Source organism: Orycteropus afer, unplaced genomic scaffold, assembly GCF_000298275.1.
Source record: "Orycteropus afer afer isolate SDZICR_OR568_19922 unplaced genomic scaffold, OryAfe1.0 scaffold00003, whole genome shotgun sequence".
NCBI classification, from domain to species: domain Eukaryota; kingdom Metazoa; phylum Chordata; class Mammalia; order Tubulidentata; family Orycteropodidae; genus Orycteropus; species Orycteropus afer.
Genome location: NW_006921590.1, coordinates 21,442,350 through 21,463,188, shown reverse-complemented (window position 1 = coordinate 21,463,188; position 20,839 = coordinate 21,442,350). Strand labels below are relative to the sequence as shown.

Below are 20,839 nucleotides of genomic sequence, written 5' to 3'. Positions count from 1 at the left end.
TATTCATATTGGGGAAGTTGAGTCAGTGTAGTCAGTAATTGAGCTGCATTTGAGTTTTTAGTTCCTGTTGTTACTTTCGCTGAACCACTGACTTCAAACTCCACTACCAATTGGCCACTGGGACCTTGTGTTTTGAGTTAAGGCTAGGGTGTTGAAAGGTTGACTGCACCTATCTACTGCACCCTCAACTTACAGCTGTCACATGACTGGGTCACAGAGGGTCCTTTTCCATGATCTTATACCTCCTCCAGTGGTATACTGCTTGCTACTCAGTACTGGGCTTTATAGTAGGTCAAGAGGGATTCTTGGTTCACTTGGTCCAGTTTCAGTCTTACACAGCCCTGAACATCTGATACTCGGAGGCAGGTTCTTCTCAGCATTCCTGCCCCACATCCCATGGCACCTAAACTCTACTTGTATCTATGATGAGTTTGGGCAGGTGATAGTTTCCTGCCCTTCCCTGAGTGGTAGCAGAGGTCTGCTTTATTGGTATAGGATTCTGGGTCCAAAGGGTTCTTCTACCACTGCCCTGGGGGCAGTGACTTTTTTCTTGCTTCTGGAGATAGCTAGATAGATTTTGCTTCTGTCCTTCTCCTGTGGCCCTAGGAACAAGAGATTTTCCTGCCTCTGCCCCATGATGTCAGGCTTTTGCTTCATATGAGAGGATTGGAAAAAAGGTAGAATTACACACTGTCCCTAGAAGCAACCATCACCTCCTGCATGCCTGTACCCTTGAGATGAGCTCTTTCCCCAGCCAGGCCCAATCTTTCTCAAGAGCACATGATGTAGGCCCCATGGAGAAGACTTACAAGTGATTGCAAATTCCCTGTGTCTGGAATTCCAAGTTACTTTACACATGTATACTAACCCACACTCAGCCTTGAGGAATTCCTTAAAATTTTAATTCATTTCTTCTTATCTGCTGCCATGGTGGCCACCTTTTCCTCCCGCATTCTGTTGAAAGTGAAAGCTTCTGGGTCCTGTCTCTCCTTGGGAGGCCTTGTCACTCTTTGGAATTCAGTTTCCTTGATTACCTTGCAACCACAGCTTTCGCTTGGTACCTTCAGTGCACCACTGGCTTCAAATTTTGATGAGTTCAGGAAGTTATGACTTTATAGATTGTCTGGCTTTTTCTTGTTGGAGTGGGAGTGATGTTCTCTTGTGGCTAATTGAATCCAGAGCCGCCATCTGCAATTTCCTTGCTCCCAATTTGTGACTGTCACATAAACTATAGATTCCCTAGCCATTATCAAATCTGTGCCCTCATGGAGTCCTTACCAAACTTGGATCAGGGTGGGATTTTCAGATACAATAGACAGCATCATGGAAGACAGGACCTGCTGAGGAGAGGCAGCCATGAGCCAATTAACTAGCTGTTACTTATAATCAAATGCCCTTCTGTGTAAGCAGGAAGCAGTATTTGGCCATACATAGCTTTTCTTCAGGGAGTTCTGGTGGCGTAGTGCCTAAGGCATTTGACTGCTAACCAGAAGGCTGGTGGTTCAAACCCACCAGCCACTCCTTGGAAGGAAGATTGGGCAACCCACTTCCGTAGTGATACTGCCTCGGAAACCCAAGGAGGGGTCCCTATGAGTCAGGGCTGACTCGACGGCACATAACAACAACAACAACAATGGTTACTTCTCTGCTGGGTTCGATATGGCCCAAGTCAATAGCTTTGCTTCCATATCTCCGTGGAGGAGTTCCTTTTTTTCTTATTCCTGACTAGTCTCTGATTACCAGCATTTGCTCTCAAACCCAAGCAATGCCAGATTTAAGAGTTAAAGAAAAAAAAGAGAAAAATAAATTCTTCCTTCTAACCTGTCCTGGAGTAGTGAAGAATCAACACAATTAGAGGAAAAAAAATTAAATCTGTGCCTAAGAATGTTTACTTACAGTATAACTTAGACTTGATCACATTGGAAGCTAAGTACTCACATTATTTAAGTCAACTTCCATACCTTTTAAAGTTCAACACGATTTACTAGACAGTTATTAACAATTAAAGTTATATAACCACATCTTGCACCAGCTCTGTAGCTTAGGAAGCCAGCAGGACTATAATGTGCTAAATGCAGAATTACCATGTACAAAGTTAAGAAACACTGACAGTTTTCACACCAAAGTGGGCCACTTAAGTACCATTATTATAGATCATAAATTAAAATTCATTAGCATCAATATTTTCACTGTAATGTAAAGTGTCGCTACTATTGTTTATATGAGCTCAGTGCTTGCCGTTAAGTGTTTCATTACTCGAGAAAACCAATGAATTTTATTGCCGTTTACATTGGACACAGATGTACATTATGATTTTGTGAATGTACTTTGAATAAATATTTCAGTAGTTAGTGCAAGTATTTCAACAAAAGAGTGTTGTGGTGAAAGTGATACTGGCATTTTCATTATGGTCCTCTGATTTCACGATTAAAATCCCCTTTCTTTTAAAGACAGATGTGTAACCCATGGCATCGAATGATTTGGAGACTTTAACCTGACCTCGAAAGCTTCCTTCTACAGAAATTGGAAATTTGTTTTCTTTATATGTAGCTGTTTTGAGTGCAGTAGGTTTATCTACACTGCAGATAACATGGGATACAGAGGAGTCATCTGAGTAATTCCGATTCAGGAAGTGCTTTGTTGAAATAATTGGATTGTGTTTAAGACAGAAATGTTCTGAGGATCATTGCTTCAGATTTGTACTTTCTTATATGTGAATACTTATGCATAAGTTCAGTTGTATTTTTTATTAAATTAACAAAATTTAAAATTAACAAAAGACTGAGAAATGGTTTGCTTGTTGTTTCCTAGAAATGTGAGGAAGCAGCCTCTTGAAGCTTTATTTTAAGACAGTATCTGGCTGTCTTTGAAAGTTTCCCAGTAAATCTAGGACATCACATGCACTTGGTTGTACTCAAAAACTCTGTGGTGGCAGGAAGTCATGGTGTCAGTTAAACTAGGCCCAGAGGGAGTGATGAATATTCTGTTCCTTGTGAAATGAGATTGACTTTCAACAAATCCTAAATGATCATGGTATTGAAGTTATACATTTATGGTGGTGCTTCTTTTTGTTTTATTTCCATTAAAAAAAAAAAAATCTTAGCTTGAAATTGATTTATTTAATAAAGTTTAATATAGGACATAAGGAGCCCTGGTGGCACAGTGGTTAAGCACTCAGATGGTAACCAAAAGGTTTGGACCTACTAGCTTCTTTGCTTTGGGAGCTCTGGTAGCATAGTGGCTAAGACACTTGACTGCTAACCAGAAGGCTGGCAGTTCAAACCCACCAGCCACTCCTTGGAAGGAAGATGGGGCAATCTACTTCCGCAGTGATACTGCCTCGGAAGTAGATTGTCTTATACAGCCCTGTAGTGATATTGCCTCAGAAACCCAAGGAGGGGTTGCTATGAGTCGGGTCCGACTCGACGGCATATAACAACAACAACAGCTGCTTTGCAGAAAAAGATGCGGCAGTCTGCTTCCATAAAGATGATAGCCTTGGAAATCCTATGGAGCAATTTTATTCTGTCCAGTACGGTTGTCATGAGTCAGAATTGACTCGAAGGCACACACCAACACCAATATACAACATACAAAATTACAGGCAGCATTTGAAGCTCTTTTCAAAAATGAGCTCATTTAATTTCCTAAGAACTCTGATAGAAACATTTTTTGACCTAGCCCTACAGTGCTAGGTCACATTTTGTGGCTCATAGTATTTCTGTGAGTGATTCCTAAGATAGAAAGTTTATAAACTATTGCATTATTTTTTTCTACCTGGTATAAAGAAAACCATTTCACGCTATAAATGACCATTCTTTCTGTGATTGATTTTACTATTTTGACCAATAAAATTCTAATACTTTTATCTATAAACTATATACTTTATCTTTCATGTCTCTTCTCTTCTGTCTTTTCTCTTTCGGATAACCTTAAATTTCCTTTAGAATCCCTTAGGACCTTTACTCTAACTTTTAAAGCTGGTATTCTTCCTTATGAAATGATAATCATTTTTCTTTGCCTTCTAAAGTTAGCATTAATAAAGCCATGGTTCTAAACTTCTTAAAGGAAAGGGAGATGGGTTTGCACATCATTTTCAGAATCTATTACAGGTTGTGATGCTTCTGAAATCTACCAGTGACCCCTCAAAGACTAAAATCTAAGTTAAGGACACCTTTGTAGCCCTGGGAAACTTAGGGACTATACTTCTATAGAAGTGAATAACTTTTTAATAAAAGTATTCATTATATGCAGTGTATTTATAAACTATTGATCAAGTAAACAACTTGTGGTTAGATATAAGTTAGATACAGGTGATCCACCTGTAATCCATCTGAACTGTAATTCTTACATTTCTTCCTCTGTATTTTCTTTTTCTCTCTGACTGCCTTAAAGTTCTTCTCTTTCTATTTTTTTTTTTTTTAGCAGTTTGACTATGCTATGTCTAGATATGTGTGTGTGTGTGTGTGTGTGTGTGTGTGTTTAGTCTTACACAGGCTCTTGGAACTTCTTATTTTGGAAAATTCTAGGACATTATCTCTTCAAATATTCCTCTGTATTCTTTCTCTTTTCGTCCTGCGATTCCCTTTTTACATACGTCACACAATAGCTCTTTGTTGCTCCACTTTGCATTTTTTTATTCTTGTCTCTTTGTGTTTTATTTTGGATAATTTACATTGACCTCTCTTCAAGTTCACTGATTTTTTTCCTTGGCTATGCCCCGTCTTGCTTATAAATCCATCAAAGGAATTTATCATCTCTGATAATGAATGGGTTTTTAAATAGCATTTCCGTTGTACTTTTTTTTTTTAATCATTTCTATCTCTTTGCTGAAACATTCCATCAATTCATACATGTTGTCCACCTTTTCCACTAGATGCTTTAATATATTAATGGTAGTTACTTTGAAGTCCCTTTCTGATAATTCCAACATCTGGGCTACCTCTGAGTCTCATTCTGTTGGTCGCTTTGTCTCTTGTCCATAGGTTTTTCTTTTTATATATCTTGTCATTTTTATTGAATGCTGGAAATCTTGTCTAATAAAGCCTGAGATAAATAGTACTTATGCCCAGAAGTGGGCATGCCTCCTCTGGTAGGTTATTCATATTGGGGAAGTTGAGTCAGTGTAGTCAGTAATTGAGCTGCATTTGAGTTTTTAGTTCCTGTTGTTACTTTCGCTGAACCACTGACTTCAAACTCCACTACCAATTGGCCACTGGGACCTTGTGTTTTGAGTTAAGGCTAGGGTGTTGAAAGGTTGACTGCACCTATCTACTGCACCCTCAACTTACAGCTGTCACATGACTGGGTCACAGAGGGTCCTTTTCCATGATCTTATACCTCCTCCAGTGGTATACTGCTTGCTACTCAGTACTGGGCTTTATAGTAGGTCAAGAGGGATTCTTGGTTCACTTGGTCCAGTTTCAGTCTTACACAGCCCTGAACATCTGATACTCGGAGGCAGGTTCTTCTCAGCATTCCTGCCCCACATCCCATGGCACCTAAACTCTACTTGTATCTATGATGAGTTTGGGCAGGTGATAGTTTCCTGCCCTTCCCTGAGTGGTAGCAGAGGTCTGCTTTATTGGTATAGGATTCTGGGTCCAAAGGGTTCTTCTACCACTGCCCTGGGGGCAGTGACTTTTTTCTTGCTTCTGGAGATAGCTAGATAGATTTTGCTTCTGTCCTTCTCCTGTGGCCCTAGGAACAAGAGATTTTCCTGCCTCTGCCCCATGATGTCAGGCTTTTGCTTCATATGAGAGGATTGGAAAAAAGGTAGAATTACACACTGTCCCTAGAAGCAACCATCACCTCCTGCATGCCTGTACCCTTGAGATGAGCTCTTTCCCCAGCCAGGCCCAATCTTTCTCAAGAGCACATGATGTAGGCCCCATGGAGAAGACTTACAAGTGATTGCAAATTCCCTGTGTCTGGAATTCCAAGTTACTTTACACATGTATACTAACCCACACTCAGCCTTGAGGAATTCCTTAAAATTTTAATTCATTTCTTCTTATCTGCTGCCATGGTGGCCACCTTTTCCTCCCGCATTCTGTTGAAAGTGAAAGCTTCTGGGTCCTGTCTCTCCTTGGGAGGCCTTGTCACTCTTTGGAATTCAGTTTCCTTGATTACCTTGCAACCACAGCTTTCGCTTGGTACCTTCAGTGCACCACTGGCTTCAAATTTTGATGAGTTCAGGAAGTTATGACTTTATAGATTGTCTGGCTTTTTCTTGTTGGAGTGGGAGTGATGTTCTCTTGTGGCTAATTGAATCCAGAGCCGCCATCTGCAATTTCCTTGCTCCCAATTTGTGACTGTCACATAAACTATAGATTCCCTAGCCATTATCAAATCTGTGCCCTCATGGAGTCCTTACCAAACTTGGATCAGGGTGGGATTTTCAGATACAATAGACAGCATCATGGAAGACAGGACCTGCTGAGGAGAGGCAGCCATGAGCCAATTAACTAGCTGTTACTTATAATCAAATGCCCTTCTGTGTAAGCAGGAAGCAGTATTTGGCCATACATAGCTTTTCTTCAGGGAGTTCTGGTGGCGTAGTGCCTAAGGCATTTGACTGCTAACCAGAAGGCTGGTGGTTCAAACCCACCAGCCACTCCTTGGAAGGAAGATTGGGCAACCCACTTCCGTAGTGATACTGCCTTGGAAACACAAGGAGAGGTCACTATGAATTTACTCGATTTGACAGCAATAAGTTTGGTTGTTGTTTTGTTTGTTTTTGGTTTAGCTTTTCTTCGAGTTTCTATATTTTATTCTTTTAAAATTCATCTTATTTTATAAAATGACCTTTAGAGTGACCACTTAGCTCCATATCTTTTTTTCTTCTTCTTCTTTCTGCTCATCTTGGATAGCACATCAGCGTTTGAAAGATGTGTGAGGAACCTTGCAAGGTAACCTTGATGTGCCCTGCATGACTTAATCTTTCAATTCAGAGTTTGTTATTGAGCTGAAGAAAGGTGAGGACTTGCTGTGTTCATATAATGGACCTCAGGTTGTTTCTTATTTTTTTTGTGTGTTATTTTTCTGTATTTTAGGCCAGAAATTTCTATAACCTGGTGTTTCTTAATTCTCTTTACTCCTAGGCCCCTTTGATAAACAAAACCTTTATTTAATGTTACCTATAATTGGAATTAAAATAAAAAATGTAACTGAAAACAAACTAGAGGGGTAAATGATTGCTTTATTTCCTAACTGTACCCCTTATTTTCTGAAATACCCACACCCACACACCACAATCACTGTCTTGACCCATTCACTATTTTTGCCAGTATATTGAATTTGGATGTGATGCATCCCCCCACCTCCAATAAAGTTTATTGGGGAATTATCCAACAGAAAATGGAAACAAATTGGTTATGAAATACAGTGGAAAAGCAGAGGTAAATCCCTTCCAGCAGGGCATTGACTGTGAGCCCTTAGATAAGACTTAAGCACCTCCTTCATTCTCCTCTTTTCCAGAATGAACTAGATCAATTAGGTCAGTGTCAAGCACCTTTTTGCCAGCAGAAGAAACGAGGTGTGCCTACTTGTTACCTCATTTCAGGATGAAAATTTATAAAACTGACCACGTGTTACTCACTGCCATAGAGTTGATTCTGACTCATAGTGACTGCCATTGGGTTTCCAGCACTGTAAATCCTTACAGAAATGGATTGCCTCATCTTCCTCCTGTGGAGCAAGTTTTGAACCTCTGACCTGGTTAGCAGGCAAATGCCTTACCCACTACACCACCAGAACTCCTTGACCATGTGTTACTACTTCTTCAATATTCTGGATGATGATTTTAGTGGCTAAATGGCAGTGCCAATCTTCTTCTATAGTAGACAGTCTTACTAGAAATAAATATGTTTTCCATAGGACTCAATATGGTTATTTCCATTTTTAATGCTAAGTATAAGTTCTATAAACATTTTTATTTTTCCTTCATCACTGTAGTGCAGAAAAATTTCCTTAGCATTAAACATAATGGCTTTGTGTTCATTGCTTTACCTATAAGTATCCTTGGCACAGAATTGTTAGTTAGTAAATATGTGTTGGTTAAATGAATAAATGAATCTTTGAGTTGCTTTCCAGTTCTAAATCCTGTGATATGGAAGACAGGTTTTCTTCCTGTCTGGCATTTGTTTTCTCTTTTCTTTTCTTTTTTTTCCTCTCTGCTGAAGTTAGTGAGTTCTGGTAAAATGTCAGAAAGGCATCAGTGGGTCAAAGTACATTCTGTTCTATTCAGCCCTCAGAATCTTTAGGTAATGAGTGCTTACAGTATTCCAGTCAGCTCTGAGACATGGTTCATACCACTTTAAAATTTATTTTAAGGCATCTTTGTCTCAGAAGAAACCTGCATTGTTTTTGTTGCTTTAGGTGACTGGTTCTTATAAATTATATGCATTTAGTTTTCTTTTCTTTAATTAAGAAAAAGAATAATAACTATGTATAGCACATATAGTTTGATCACTTCTCATTGTTAAATTTAAACCATTCCTGTATTAAGAAGCAACAAAGAAATAGGTAACTCTGCTGTGGATCAGCTGCTTGGCTTAGGCAAGTACTTAGTCACTGCTGGGCTAGAGAGTAAACACCGGTGGAGATGAGGAGTGGGATGAAGATTCCAGAGAGTTAGGCAGGTTAGGGGCATGGACTCGATTCCTCCTCCCTTCTCACACAAGTGCTTCTGTTCTGTTGTCCCTGTTGTGGGAGACCAGCTTGCCTCCCTCTATTGTCATCACATCACCCTGTGGCTTCCAGCCAGTGATTTAGGTCCACCCCATGAAAGAGTGCAGGCTGGCACCTGTTCTCCTCCTTGCTGGTCTCTAAGCAAGCTTTTCCCCTTGAGATGTTTACTTACAGCTTTAAATGCTAGTGAGGAGGAGGAACATAAACCCTTCCTGTGTGTGCTGTGGAGAGGACAGGATGGTTCCAGCCAACAATAGATAGGAGGAGAAGTGATAGAAGTCTTGGGAAGGAGGTGTCCCCACTGTTCTTATATCAGCCTGTGCTTGGGGGTTGGCACGTTCTTGTGTCTGCAGTCGATGATCAGAAGTCAAGGGACCAAAGCCTGGACTAGTTTGTGAAGAGCAAGACAATGTTTTCACAGCCACAAGTCCGATGTTTAAGCTGCTGCCTGTTGCACAGATGTGGGCATGTGAGCATATACGTGCATACAATTCGGCTTCCCCCTCTTAGCCACAAAGAGACCTGTGAATTTGAAATGTATCATTTCTAACAAATTAGAATGTGATGGTAGAGTAATATTAACCCATATATAAAAATGGCATAATGAAAGATTGCAGTGTTAAGAAAATGCTGTATATGTTTCCAGTTATCTTTGTGCTTTCTTTTCACGAATGGCACCTTTAATATATAATTTATAAGGAAAATAAACTTCTCTTATGTAATTGGTATTCTGTCTTTAATAAAGGTAGATATGTCTTTTTAAAAATATAGGCAGCCTTCATTCTGAAAAAAAGAAATTTATACATTTGTTTCATGCTTTTATGCATGGCTGATTACAAATTTAATTTCATGCCAACTCTTTTGAATAGATAGAATACAATCTGTGCTTTAGGGATTTCAAACGGCTATAATACAATGCATCTTATGGATACGATTACCAGTTTTTATGTCTTTTGCACTTTATTGTTCTGAGGATACGATTGTAAAGAAATACTCTGCCTTGTGGCTTTTATGTGTTATCTTGGCTCTCAGATCACAAAATTCTCTATGGTTCATTTTGAAACTTTGAGGGAAATGATACCCATATGATTTAAAGTTTAAGTTTAATTACCCTTTGCAAATTGCTTTAGAAAGTATAAATACTCAAGAAGTAAAAGTGGTTTCGAATTTCAGGCATAGAAAATAGCATAATAGCTTTTTAAAATATAGACATTTTATTCAAAGTAGATTTTATCCAGAGCAGGAAAATTAGAATTTCCTTTGCACAATAATTTGCATGCTCTTTTCTTTATTGCCATCAAAGTAATATAATCCCAACCCCCATCCCTATTCCTTATCTAGGAATACAGTGAATTTTTTTTTTTTTTTAATTTCACAGCAGTATTTGTATACTTCCTGAAAGGGAGTATAATCTTTTCTTAAGTTAAAGTTGCAAAAGTTTTTGTGAGGTCATTTAAGCAATTAAAATAATAATAAAGGTACCTGTAAACACACACAGTAATGTGGTGTCAGCTTCTTAGGGTGAGATCCTGCTACAATATGTAGGCAAGCTGAGTATACTATTGTTGATACTAACTTCTTTAGAAACAGATGCTGCTTAACACTTTTCACTTCATAGTGGTAATACACGAACCTATTAGTATTGAAAGTACATAGGTGACATTTTTCTATGCATTAGCTTGGTGCATAGTACTAGGTTTCAGTAAACCCAACTCTAAAACTTTAGTAGCACCTTCAGCTGTAATCTAGGCCTCCCATTTGGACTTAATAATACAGCCTGCAACAATAAAACCATTTCTGTCTAAATTATTTAGAACCATGACTCATACGCGACTCTGAAGAGCCAGCAAATTCTGCTGGAATTCCAGAATCTACCCATTTAACACACTTTTGGTCTTTAATAATTTATACTTGGTTGTGTCTAGTTTTGGTGTATATCGTTTCCAGAAATAGCTCAGATATCTTAGTGATTCCAAGCGATCAAAAAGTGGTTTACAGGTCGCACTGTCCATGCCCATCACCTTTGATGCTGCCTGAAATGCCCATTCCTGGGCACCACCCTCAGAGATCTGATTTCATTGGCCTAGGAAACTGCTTTTAACCAGGCAGCCAAGGTGATTCTGAGGTGAGTGATTTGGCAACAAGCCTTTGAGAAACACTGGTGTATACATGCAAGGCTGGCTTCATAGACATACAACCTATACATTCACACAAGGCCACACAATGCCCCACACTCATAAAGGCCCCACATTTGGTTTAATTCTCTTCTGTCATCCTGAAATTCTCAATAATATTTGAGCAAAACATCCTGCATTTTCATTTTGCATTGGGCCCTGCAAATTATGTAGCCAGTTTTGTATACAAGATTTTATTGTGTTATTGAAATTGTGTTTCTTGACACAAGTGAACTACAGTTATTCATAATGATTTCTTACCTGTTGGTATTGGGCTGTAAAGTCCAAAGCCACTTCTCAGCTTTAGAAGTGAATGAGTATCATTCATCATAGGATACAAGACAGGAAATCCTAACAGCCCCCCCCCCCAAGGTCATAAGATAGAAACCGATGTTTGTGTTATTCTAATTCAGTTTTCTTTTCCCCCCATCACTATAGGATGGTACAAAACAGAAAAGAGAACGGAAGAAGACAGTGTCATTCAGCAGCATGCCAACAGAGAAGAAAATCAGCAGTGCAAGTGATTGTATCAATTCAATGGTTGAGGGTTCAGAACTCAAAAAGATTCGGTCCAACTCTAGAATTTACCACAGATATTTTTTACTGGATGCTGACATGCAGAGCCTAAGGTGGGAGCCATCCAAGAAGGATTCTGAGAAAGCCAAGATTGATATTAAGTCCATCAAGGAAGTGAGAACAGGAAAAAATACAGACATATTCCGCAGCAATGGCATTTCTGACCAGATATCTGAAGATTGTGCATTTTCAGTCATATATGGAGAGAATTACGAGTCACTTGATTTGGTTGCCAACTCTGCAGATGTTGCGAACATCTGGGTAACTGGACTGCGGTACCTAATTTCTTATGGAAAACATACACTTGATATGTTAGAAAGTAGCCAAGACAACATGAGGACTTCTTGGGTTTCACAAATGTTTAGTGAAATAGATGTAGACAACCTTGGACATATAACTCTGTGTAATGCTGTGCAGTGTATCAGAAACCTCAATCCTGGTTTGAAAACAAGCAAAATTGAGCTTAAGTTCAAAGAATTGCACAAATCCAAGGACAAAGCTGGTACTGAAGTCACAAAGGAAGAATTTGTTGAGGTTTTCCATGAGCTTTGCACTAGACCTGAAATTTATTTCCTTTTAGTTCAGTTTTCAAGCAATAAAGAATTCCTTGATACCAAGGACCTTATGATGTTTCTTGAGGCAGAACAGGGTGTGGCCCATATAAATGAGGAAATTAGCCTTGAAATTATTCATAAATATGAGCCATCCAAAGAGGGTCAGGAAAAGGGCTGGCTCTCCATAGACGGGTTCACTAATTACCTTATGTCACCTGACTGTTACATATTTGATCCGGAACATAAGAAGGTCTGTCAGGATATGAAGCAGCCTTTGTCTCATTACTTTATAAACTCATCTCATAATACATACTTAATAGAGGATCAGTTCCGGGGTCCCTCTGATATCACAGGATACATTCGCGCTCTTAAAATGGGTTGCCGGAGTGTTGAGTTAGATGTATGGGATGGGCCAGATAATGAACCTGTAATTTACACAGGCCATACCATGACCTCTCAGATAGTCTTCCGCAGCGTCATTGATATTATTAACAAGTATGCATTCTTTGCCTCTGAGTATCCTCTTATTTTGTGTTTAGAAAACCACTGTTCTATTAAACAGCAGAAGGTAATGGTTCAACACATGAAGAAAATTTTAGACGACAAGCTCTATACAACGTCACCTAATGTTGAGGAATCTTATCTGCCATCCCCAGATGTCCTAAAAGGGAAAATACTGATTAAAGCAAAGAAGCTTTCCTCAAATTGCTGTGGAGTAGAAGGAGATGTTACTGATGAAGATGAGGGAGCAGAAATGTCTCAGAGGATGGGGAAGGAAAATGTGGAACAATCCAACCATGTGCCTGTGAAGCGATTTCAGCTTTGTAAAGAGCTCTCTGAGCTGGTCAGCATCTGTAAATCTGTTCAGTTCAAAGAATTTCAGGTGTCATTTCAGGCTCAGAAGTACTGGGAAGTCTGTTCATTTAATGAAGTGCTTGCCAGTAAATACGCCAATGAAAATCCAGGGGACTTTGTAAATTACAACAAACGTTTTCTTGCTCGGGTTTTTCCTAGTCCAATGAGAATTGACTCTAGTAACATGAACCCTCAAGATTTTTGGAAATGTGGTTGTCAGATAGTAGCCATGAACTTCCAGACACCAGGATTGATGATGGACCTGAATATCGGCTGGTTTAGACAGAATGGGAACTGTGGCTATGTCCTTCGGCCAGCCATCATGAGGGAGGAAGTCTCCTTCTTCAGCGCCAATACAAAAGACTCTGTCCCAGGAGTCTCGCCTCAGCTTCTCCATATTAAAATCATCAGTGGGCAGAATTTTCCCAAACCCAAAGGATCAGGTGCCAAAGGTGACGTGGTGGATCCTTACGTCTATGTTGAAATTCATGGAATCCCTGCTGACTGTGCAGAACAAAGGACAAAAACAGTGCATCAGAATGGAGACACTCCCATTTTTGATGAAAGCTTTGAATTTCAAATCAACCTACCCGAACTAGCTATGGTGCGCTTTGTAGTGCTAGATGATGATTACATCGGGGATGAATTTATAGGTCAGTACACAATTCCCTTTGAATGTTTACAGACGGGCTACCGACACGTGCCCCTGCAGTCACTGACTGGAGAGGTCCTAGCACATGCTTCTTTATTTGTCCACGTGGCTATCACTAACCGAAGAGGAGGAGGGAAACCTCATAAGAGGGGCCTGTCTGTGCGTAAAGGGAAGAAATCCAGGGAATATGCTTCATTGAGAACATTGTGGATTAAAACTGTAGATGAGGTGTTCAAGAATGCCCAGCCCCCGATACGGGATGCCACGGATCTGAGAGAGAACATGCAGGTAATGTTCTTGTGGTTAAGCATTTACTTGACAATTTTCCTACTTAGTGTGTGTATGTGCATAGTTTATGAGTATTCCAGATTTTGTTTTATAATGAGCATGTTTGATTTAAAATAATTTGTTTTTCTAATTGGTTATTAGAATGTTTAGCACTAGCCTCATGTTTCATCATTTAAATTTCCAAAACTATAGTTGATGTTGAAAACACTGATTCCATGTTAGAATTAAACCAGTCTTGATGCTGTCTTACACACTGTCATCCTAATCCCTGTGAGTGACTGATTAACAGTGCCCCACTTTCCCCATCATTGTGTGTGGAATCTCTGGTATTTCTGAATACTCCACAACTAGAACACGAACTGATGACCTGTCAACATAAAAGGGAGATATTGTAGTCCTTTCATATGAGGCTATACAAACCAAAAACCAAACCTGTTGCCATCAAGTCTGTTCTGACTCATGTTGTTGTTGTTATGTGCCGTCGAGTCGGCCCCGACTCATAGCGACCCCTCCTTGGGTTTCTGAGGCAGTATCACTACGGAAGTAGGTTTGCCCAACCTTCCTTCCGAGGAGTGGCTGGTGGGTTTGAACCGCCAGCCTTCTGGTTAGCAGTCAAGTGCTTTAGCCACTATGCTACCAGAGCTCCCGTTCTGACTCATAGTGATCCTATAAGACAGAGTAGAACTGCCCCATGGGGTTTCTAAGGCTGTAAATCTTTATGGGAGCAAACTGCCACATCTCTCCCCTGTGGCGCTACAGGTGGCTTCAAACTGCTGGCCTTTTGGTTAGCAGCCGAGCACTTTATTGCACCACCAGCTATTCCAAAACCCACTGTGCTTGAGTCAATTCGGATTGATAGCCATCCCATAGGATTTCCAAGGCTGTAAATCGTTATGGAAACAGACTTCCTCATCTTTCTCCCATGGTACGACTGATGGGTTTGAACCACCAGTCTTTTGGTTGGCAGCCCAGTGCTTTAACCATAGTGCCACCAGAGCTCCTTCACAAGCTGTAGTGCCTGGAATATAGCAGGCCCTTGAACCAGGCAGTGTGTTTGCATACTGAGCCTCCTCTTGGTTTTAGTCACATTTGAAAACACAGCCATTTAATTGTTTAAATAAAATAAATGAGGTGTCTCTGCCTGTATTTATTAGTAGCCTGAGATCATAATTACCTCTGAATATATAATGGCTGAAAGCAATCATTACAGAATTATGTACTTAATTAAGCACCTATTGGTCTACTAGGGCCCACGAGTGTTCCACCACCAAACAGCATGGGCTCTCTCCTAGAGACCTTGGCACTCACCTTAGTGTGTGAGATGCCTTGTGCTCGATAGGTGCTCAGTGCCTATTTATGAAGCTGGATTTATTTATTTTTTAAGTGACCATTATGTGAAGAATGCCCCCAGTAAGTAAAATCTGACTCAGAAACTTCAACATATTTTACTCATCAACCAATTCCGTGAATTCATTGTTAATTAAAAGACCTTCCCATAAAGGAGAAAAATTATTTTCTTTCCCTCAACATATATGCTTAACAGAAATGTGAAAGACATTTCCCTGTTTTTGAGGGTGAGAGTGGCTTGGTAAACTTTCAGCTCTGAGTGAGCCACACTATTCCCAGCCCCCTGGCTGCTGTGGTGAGTGTCACGTGGAATCCCCTTGAGGATCCCCCAGAAGGCCAGCATCATCTGTTCGAAAGCCGGTGCCTGTGCTGACCTAACAAGAGCAGTCGGTGGCCATGTTTGATGAGCCCTGGCGCGGCAGGCTGGGGAGGCCCGGAGGGAGGCAGCAGCAGTGCACAAACAGGTCAACTGCCTGCCTTCAAGGAGCTTTTATTTGATTGCGGGTGGGCAGTGGGAAGGGGAAAGAATGTGCAGGGGAATAGACAAATAGGATAACTGCTGATACAGGTGCTGTGAAGAAGATAAAGCAGGGAGGTGTGACAGAATGATTGGGGGATCCCACTTTAGATGTCACAATGTTGTTGTTGTTATGTGCCGTCGAGTCATAGCAACCCGACTCATAGCGACCCCTCCTTGGGTTTCCGAGACGGTATCACTATGGAAGTAGATTGCCCAACCTTCCTTCCGAGGAGTGGCTGGTGGGGTTTGAAGTGCCAGCCTTCTGGTTAGCAGTCAAGTGCCTTAGGCACTATGCTACCAGAGGTCCTGATGTCACAATAATGATTTCTTTTTATACATAGTCAATAGCAAAGTGATTTTAAACAAAATGATAGATCATTTGATGCCCATGTGTAAAACAATATTAAAACTGGAATTTTTATTTTAAACTAAAGTTTTTTTTATTCCTGAGAACCAAGGTGTTTGAGAGCAAGAGGCAGAAGGCCTAGAAAGTCTAGATCCCTCCCCTGTGGCTGCCACACTCAGCCCAGATCAGGAGCTTTGTATGGAATAACTGACTCCTATTTTGATTAGAATTTTCCTATTACTGTGCTGTAGCATAGTGATGAAAAGCATGAGCCTCAACATCGACGGATTTCAGGTAAAACCTTGACTCCTTCGCTTACTCCTGTGTGACTTTAGACAAGTAACAGAGAGAGATTATAATCATAGCTGAGGCTCTGTTTCCACATCCATGCTTGAGAGCATCCAATGAGGCCATGTGTGAAGGCCTAGTACAGCTTGGTACCTGGTAAGGTACTAAGATGTGGCATTTTACATCTTTGAAGGGCTTTCTTTAATGGATCTTTTAGGACATTTGTCTGGTGATTTAAAAAAAAAAAAAAGAAAGAAAGAAAGAAGGAGCACTGATATCAGTGAAGACATGAATAGGGGAAGATGTTGTAACCAAGACACCTCACTGGACACAACCAGCCGATAAACAGCAATGTCCTCAAAGGTCCTTTAGGTTTAGAGGCATAAGAGGTAAGAGATAGTCATGGTTCTGCCTCACAAATTTTCCTTTCCTTTTCAGATGGCTGACGTGTTTCATACTTAGTCTGCACCTGATTTGATTTTGTGTGTTTAATCTTTACCTTTTTTGAATGCAGAAGCCATTCTTTTTGTTTGCTCTTAATTGCATATCTATGTTAGTGTTACTGTGCACTTTGATCTGAAAGAGGCTTTGCCCTTCAGAAGAATTTGACTTATTTACACTTTCGGCACTTGATAAATTGGTTTTACAAATGTCTACAACTATATTGACTTTGGAAAATACCCATTTCTCCCAAGATAAAATAATCATTAGCCAATTTGATCATAACATTGCCAATAATTGTTGTACCAGGAGGTTCAAGTATAATCAAGTATGTCAAGTATCATATACATGAGAAATTAAAACCCCGGTTGGTTATAAAGTGCCTCCCTTCTTTCTGCTTAACAGAATGCAGTGGTGTCATTCAAGGAGCTGTGTGGTCTCTCCTCCGTGGCCAACCTCATGCAGTGCATGTTGGCAGTGTCTCCCCGCTTTCTGGGGCCTGATAACAACCCCTTGGTGGTGCTGAATCTCAGCGAGCAGTACCCCACAATGGAGTTGCAGGGAATCGTGCCTGAGGTTCTGAAGAAGATCGTAACGACTTATGATACGGTGAGTCATTGTTCGGACTTCACATAGCCTGGGTGCAAGGTATCACAAGACAACAGCAGGCATGTCAGAGGTCTTGCTAATGTGCGCGTTCCACTCTCATGCTTCATTTACCTATGTTGGAAAAAGAATTCCCTGACTTTGCTGTCTTTGAGGGACTTTCGTGTTTGTTGTTGTCATTTTAAAAAGCAAGATTCAGAGGTACTTACTTCTGTTGGATTAAAGTGACTAGCTTCTCAAGAAGTATGTCTGGATAGATTTCTAAAAAATGTGCCATTTTCCACACATTGTAGTAAAGAGGTTTTTTTGTTCCTACTGTTACCAGCCATTGTTGCACTCATTTTTATTTTGTTTTCATTTTTCAAAGTGGTGTGAGAATAATTAAAAAAAAAATCTTATATGCCTTAAGGGGCAGTTGCTTCTATCACATGATTCTAGACTGTGTGTTGGTTTCCTTCCTTGTAGCAGCTGCTCTGAGACACCTGTGATCTGTTAGCAGCTAAACATTAACGGCATGTCCTTAGGACACCTAGAATATTACACTTTTGCACTTAAGGTATTTCTCGCATTTTCTTAATCTCATCTTGCTCTTGTTGTACTTTCTGAATTGTTACAAGTCTGTGAGAGAAATCAGAGGGTAAACAACATTCATTTTGAGCTCCAAACATAGTCGAAACTGTAAGATGTCCTTGTGAGTAAGGTCAGAACTTGTTGTGAGTAAGTTGGACACCCCTTCCAGATGGGCCAGGCCATCATCCTTCCATATGCAGGGTGCTTGGGGGATGGTAAGGGGCCTTTCCTCCCACCTCCTCCACACTGAAAGCACAAGCTAAGCTCGTAAAACACAGGGCTTCTGATGTAGCCTGTTGTGGTCAAGGACAAAGCAGAACTGGCATCATAAACCTTAACAGAAATAAGTGTTGCTGTTTATAAATTGATCTGAACGGTATAATTAAGAGGGATTTATACAACTCAGGGTTGGGGAGGAGCACCTTAGACCAGCATTCCAGCATTTCCCATAGTGGGTTCTGAGGAACCTTGGTTCCTTAGGATGTTAGTAAATATTCCCTGGAGAAGGGTCCTGTGGTGAAATAATTTTGGGAAATACTGATTTGAAAAAATTAATCAGAATTCTTTATCTTAGAACTTCTCAGGGCCTTATATTTGCTGACACAGTGAGTTCCTGAGAGGCAGATGGATATAGTTAGTATGCCGTTTCACAAATTGACTTGACCATGGGGGACAATCTCTAAAACCAAAAGAGCTGAAAAGGACATTTTGGAAAATGCTTCTTTAGGCTTTGAATGAATAGGATCTGGAAGTACAACTCAAAAGAATGCAATATTTTAACAGCTTATCATTTTATTACCTTTAACAAGTTGTATTTGAACTGTTTTCCTAGGTTCCAGTGCAGTAGCACATTCCATTCCCTGCTATTTCCAGCTTGGAGTTCAGAATTATGTAAGAGATAGGGGGACTGAACTTCAGATACTACAGGCAAACCACAGAGAGTGGCTCCCACCTTGCAGAAGGGAGGAAGGCCAGGTCAAATGAATATGGCAAACCTTGGGTCAGGCACTGTGCTGTGTGTGGAAGGGGCCACAGAGATGAACAGGAATAGCCTGTGTCCTCAAGGAGGCATCCTATCTACTAGAATCTACTCAGTGAAGGAGACTGAGGAGCAAACCAACATGGGAAACTTGTACTTAGATTACTTTTGGGGAAAAAATTGAAGTGATAGGAAAAAGGGGTAAAAATGGAAAGGTTTGAAAAGCTTTTCCATGATGTGACCCAGCCTACCTAGTTAGTTCCCAGCTCTTAAACTTAATGGTAAGAAGCCAAAAGAAATAGCCGACATTTGTAAATGCTTTTTAGGCCAAAGCCACAAATAAAATCATTAGATATTCTACAGCCCGATTTCATTGACCAAAACCTAACATGATTCAATCCTTTAGATATTTCACTGATTGCCGTGGCGATCTTGCAGTGACATTTGTTCATTTGACATTTTTTAACAGAGACTTCTGAGATCTTAGATTGGGGGTGAGGGTACCCACGTAGGTGACAGTGTGATAGACTGGACAAGGGTTAATGCCCAGGACCTAGTTCATGGCTGAGGGCCGATCCAGAGCAGGAGTGGGACCATGGCTAAGTTCTCGGAGTCTCAGTATGAGATTCTATGGACACCAGCAACCTCTACAGCCTCTACCCACCCCTGTATTTGGCACAGGAATAGCTCAGTACTTCTTGCTTCCCTGCCCCTCCTCTTCTTGGCAGATGGTGACGCTTTATGGCATAAATTTATTTGCATATAAATTTATAGTTGTGTTGTTATAGAAATAATAAGACAGAACGTATTAGCTTGTTTAGATTTTTTTTTTAATTGTGAGCTACTTTTTGTTATAATGTATATTTGAAATAGCTATTCTGCATTACATCCCTGGCTTTACTGATCTGTTTTTAATTCCACCTGATAACATAAGTTGTACAATATTTAAAATTAAATTTAAATTATTGTTATAGCAATATTACAACTCTTATAATATTTTATAGTCCTTTTTTTAGTGACTTAATGGTTTTTCCCTGTGTAAGAATTAGTTTATTAAAGCGAGCTAAGCCAATAGATTAAATATTGATGGGAAATTTAAGAAAGGTCTTGGACAGCCTGTAATTTTAAATATAGCTTTTTATTTCTGTAATGTTATATTGTGCCTGACCCAAAATTAACCTTAGAAATATGATCTTATTTCATTTTTTTCATGTCCCATTTATAATCTGAAGGTTCCAAGTGAGAAGGAAGGGTGGTTTGAGGAAATCCCCTCTCCAGAATGTTCCATTGCTGGCAGCCTACGCTGCTGAAGCTTGCCCTCCTGTGAAGACAGTGCCACGGTGCTGCCTCAGAACGTACAGATACGTAGATATGGCATCAGGACTTTGATTACACTTCATTTTCTAACCTTTTATTAATAAATAGTGTATCAGAAATATACCCGTTTCTTTATGAGAAAGGAGAATGTTCATGGAAACATAAACAACATATAAGCCTGTGTGGAGGTGAGAAAAAAAATACCTGTACATAGGGTGGCCACACATCCCAGGTTTCCTGGGACAGACTTGTTTATATACGCGTTTTCCTAGCATAATTAGTAATAATCCCCCCTTTAATTCTTAGAGGTGTCCCTGTTGGAACAATTAATTGTATAGTCACCCTAACCATGGACCTTAGATTGTCCTAATGGATCCTGTGATTACCAAAAGCAAACAGAACATCTTCAGAGCTGCACAAATAATTGATTTTTGCCCTGTTTGTGGTGCCTCCTTGGGTTCTGGGAGTGGTGAGGTTTGAACCCAGATCCTGTTTAGAAAAACAGGTGTCAAAGCCAGTCAGAAAGGGAGAATGAAGTGAACAAATAAAGATACTTAGATTAGGCAGATTGGGGGGTTGGTAATAATGGGGACTGGGCAGTATGGAGAGGGGGACTGGACAGGTGCTTGTCAGCA

The 20,839-nt window shown here is 40.2% G+C and overlaps 1 protein-coding gene across 1 annotated transcript in view; it reads left to right on the top strand.

Annotated features, from left to right (window-relative positions):
• Positions 1–20,839, top strand: part of PLCL2 (phospholipase C like 2) — a 267,613-nt gene that overhangs the window by 171,166 nt on the left and 75,608 nt on the right. Inside the window, exons 2-3 of the mRNA XM_007936615.2 lie at positions 11,304–13,790; positions 17,138–17,341. Coding sequence (XP_007934806.1) covers positions 11,304–13,790; positions 17,138–17,341 — 2,691 coding nt within the window. The remainder of the gene's footprint in view (positions 1–11,303; positions 13,791–17,137; positions 17,342–20,839) is intronic.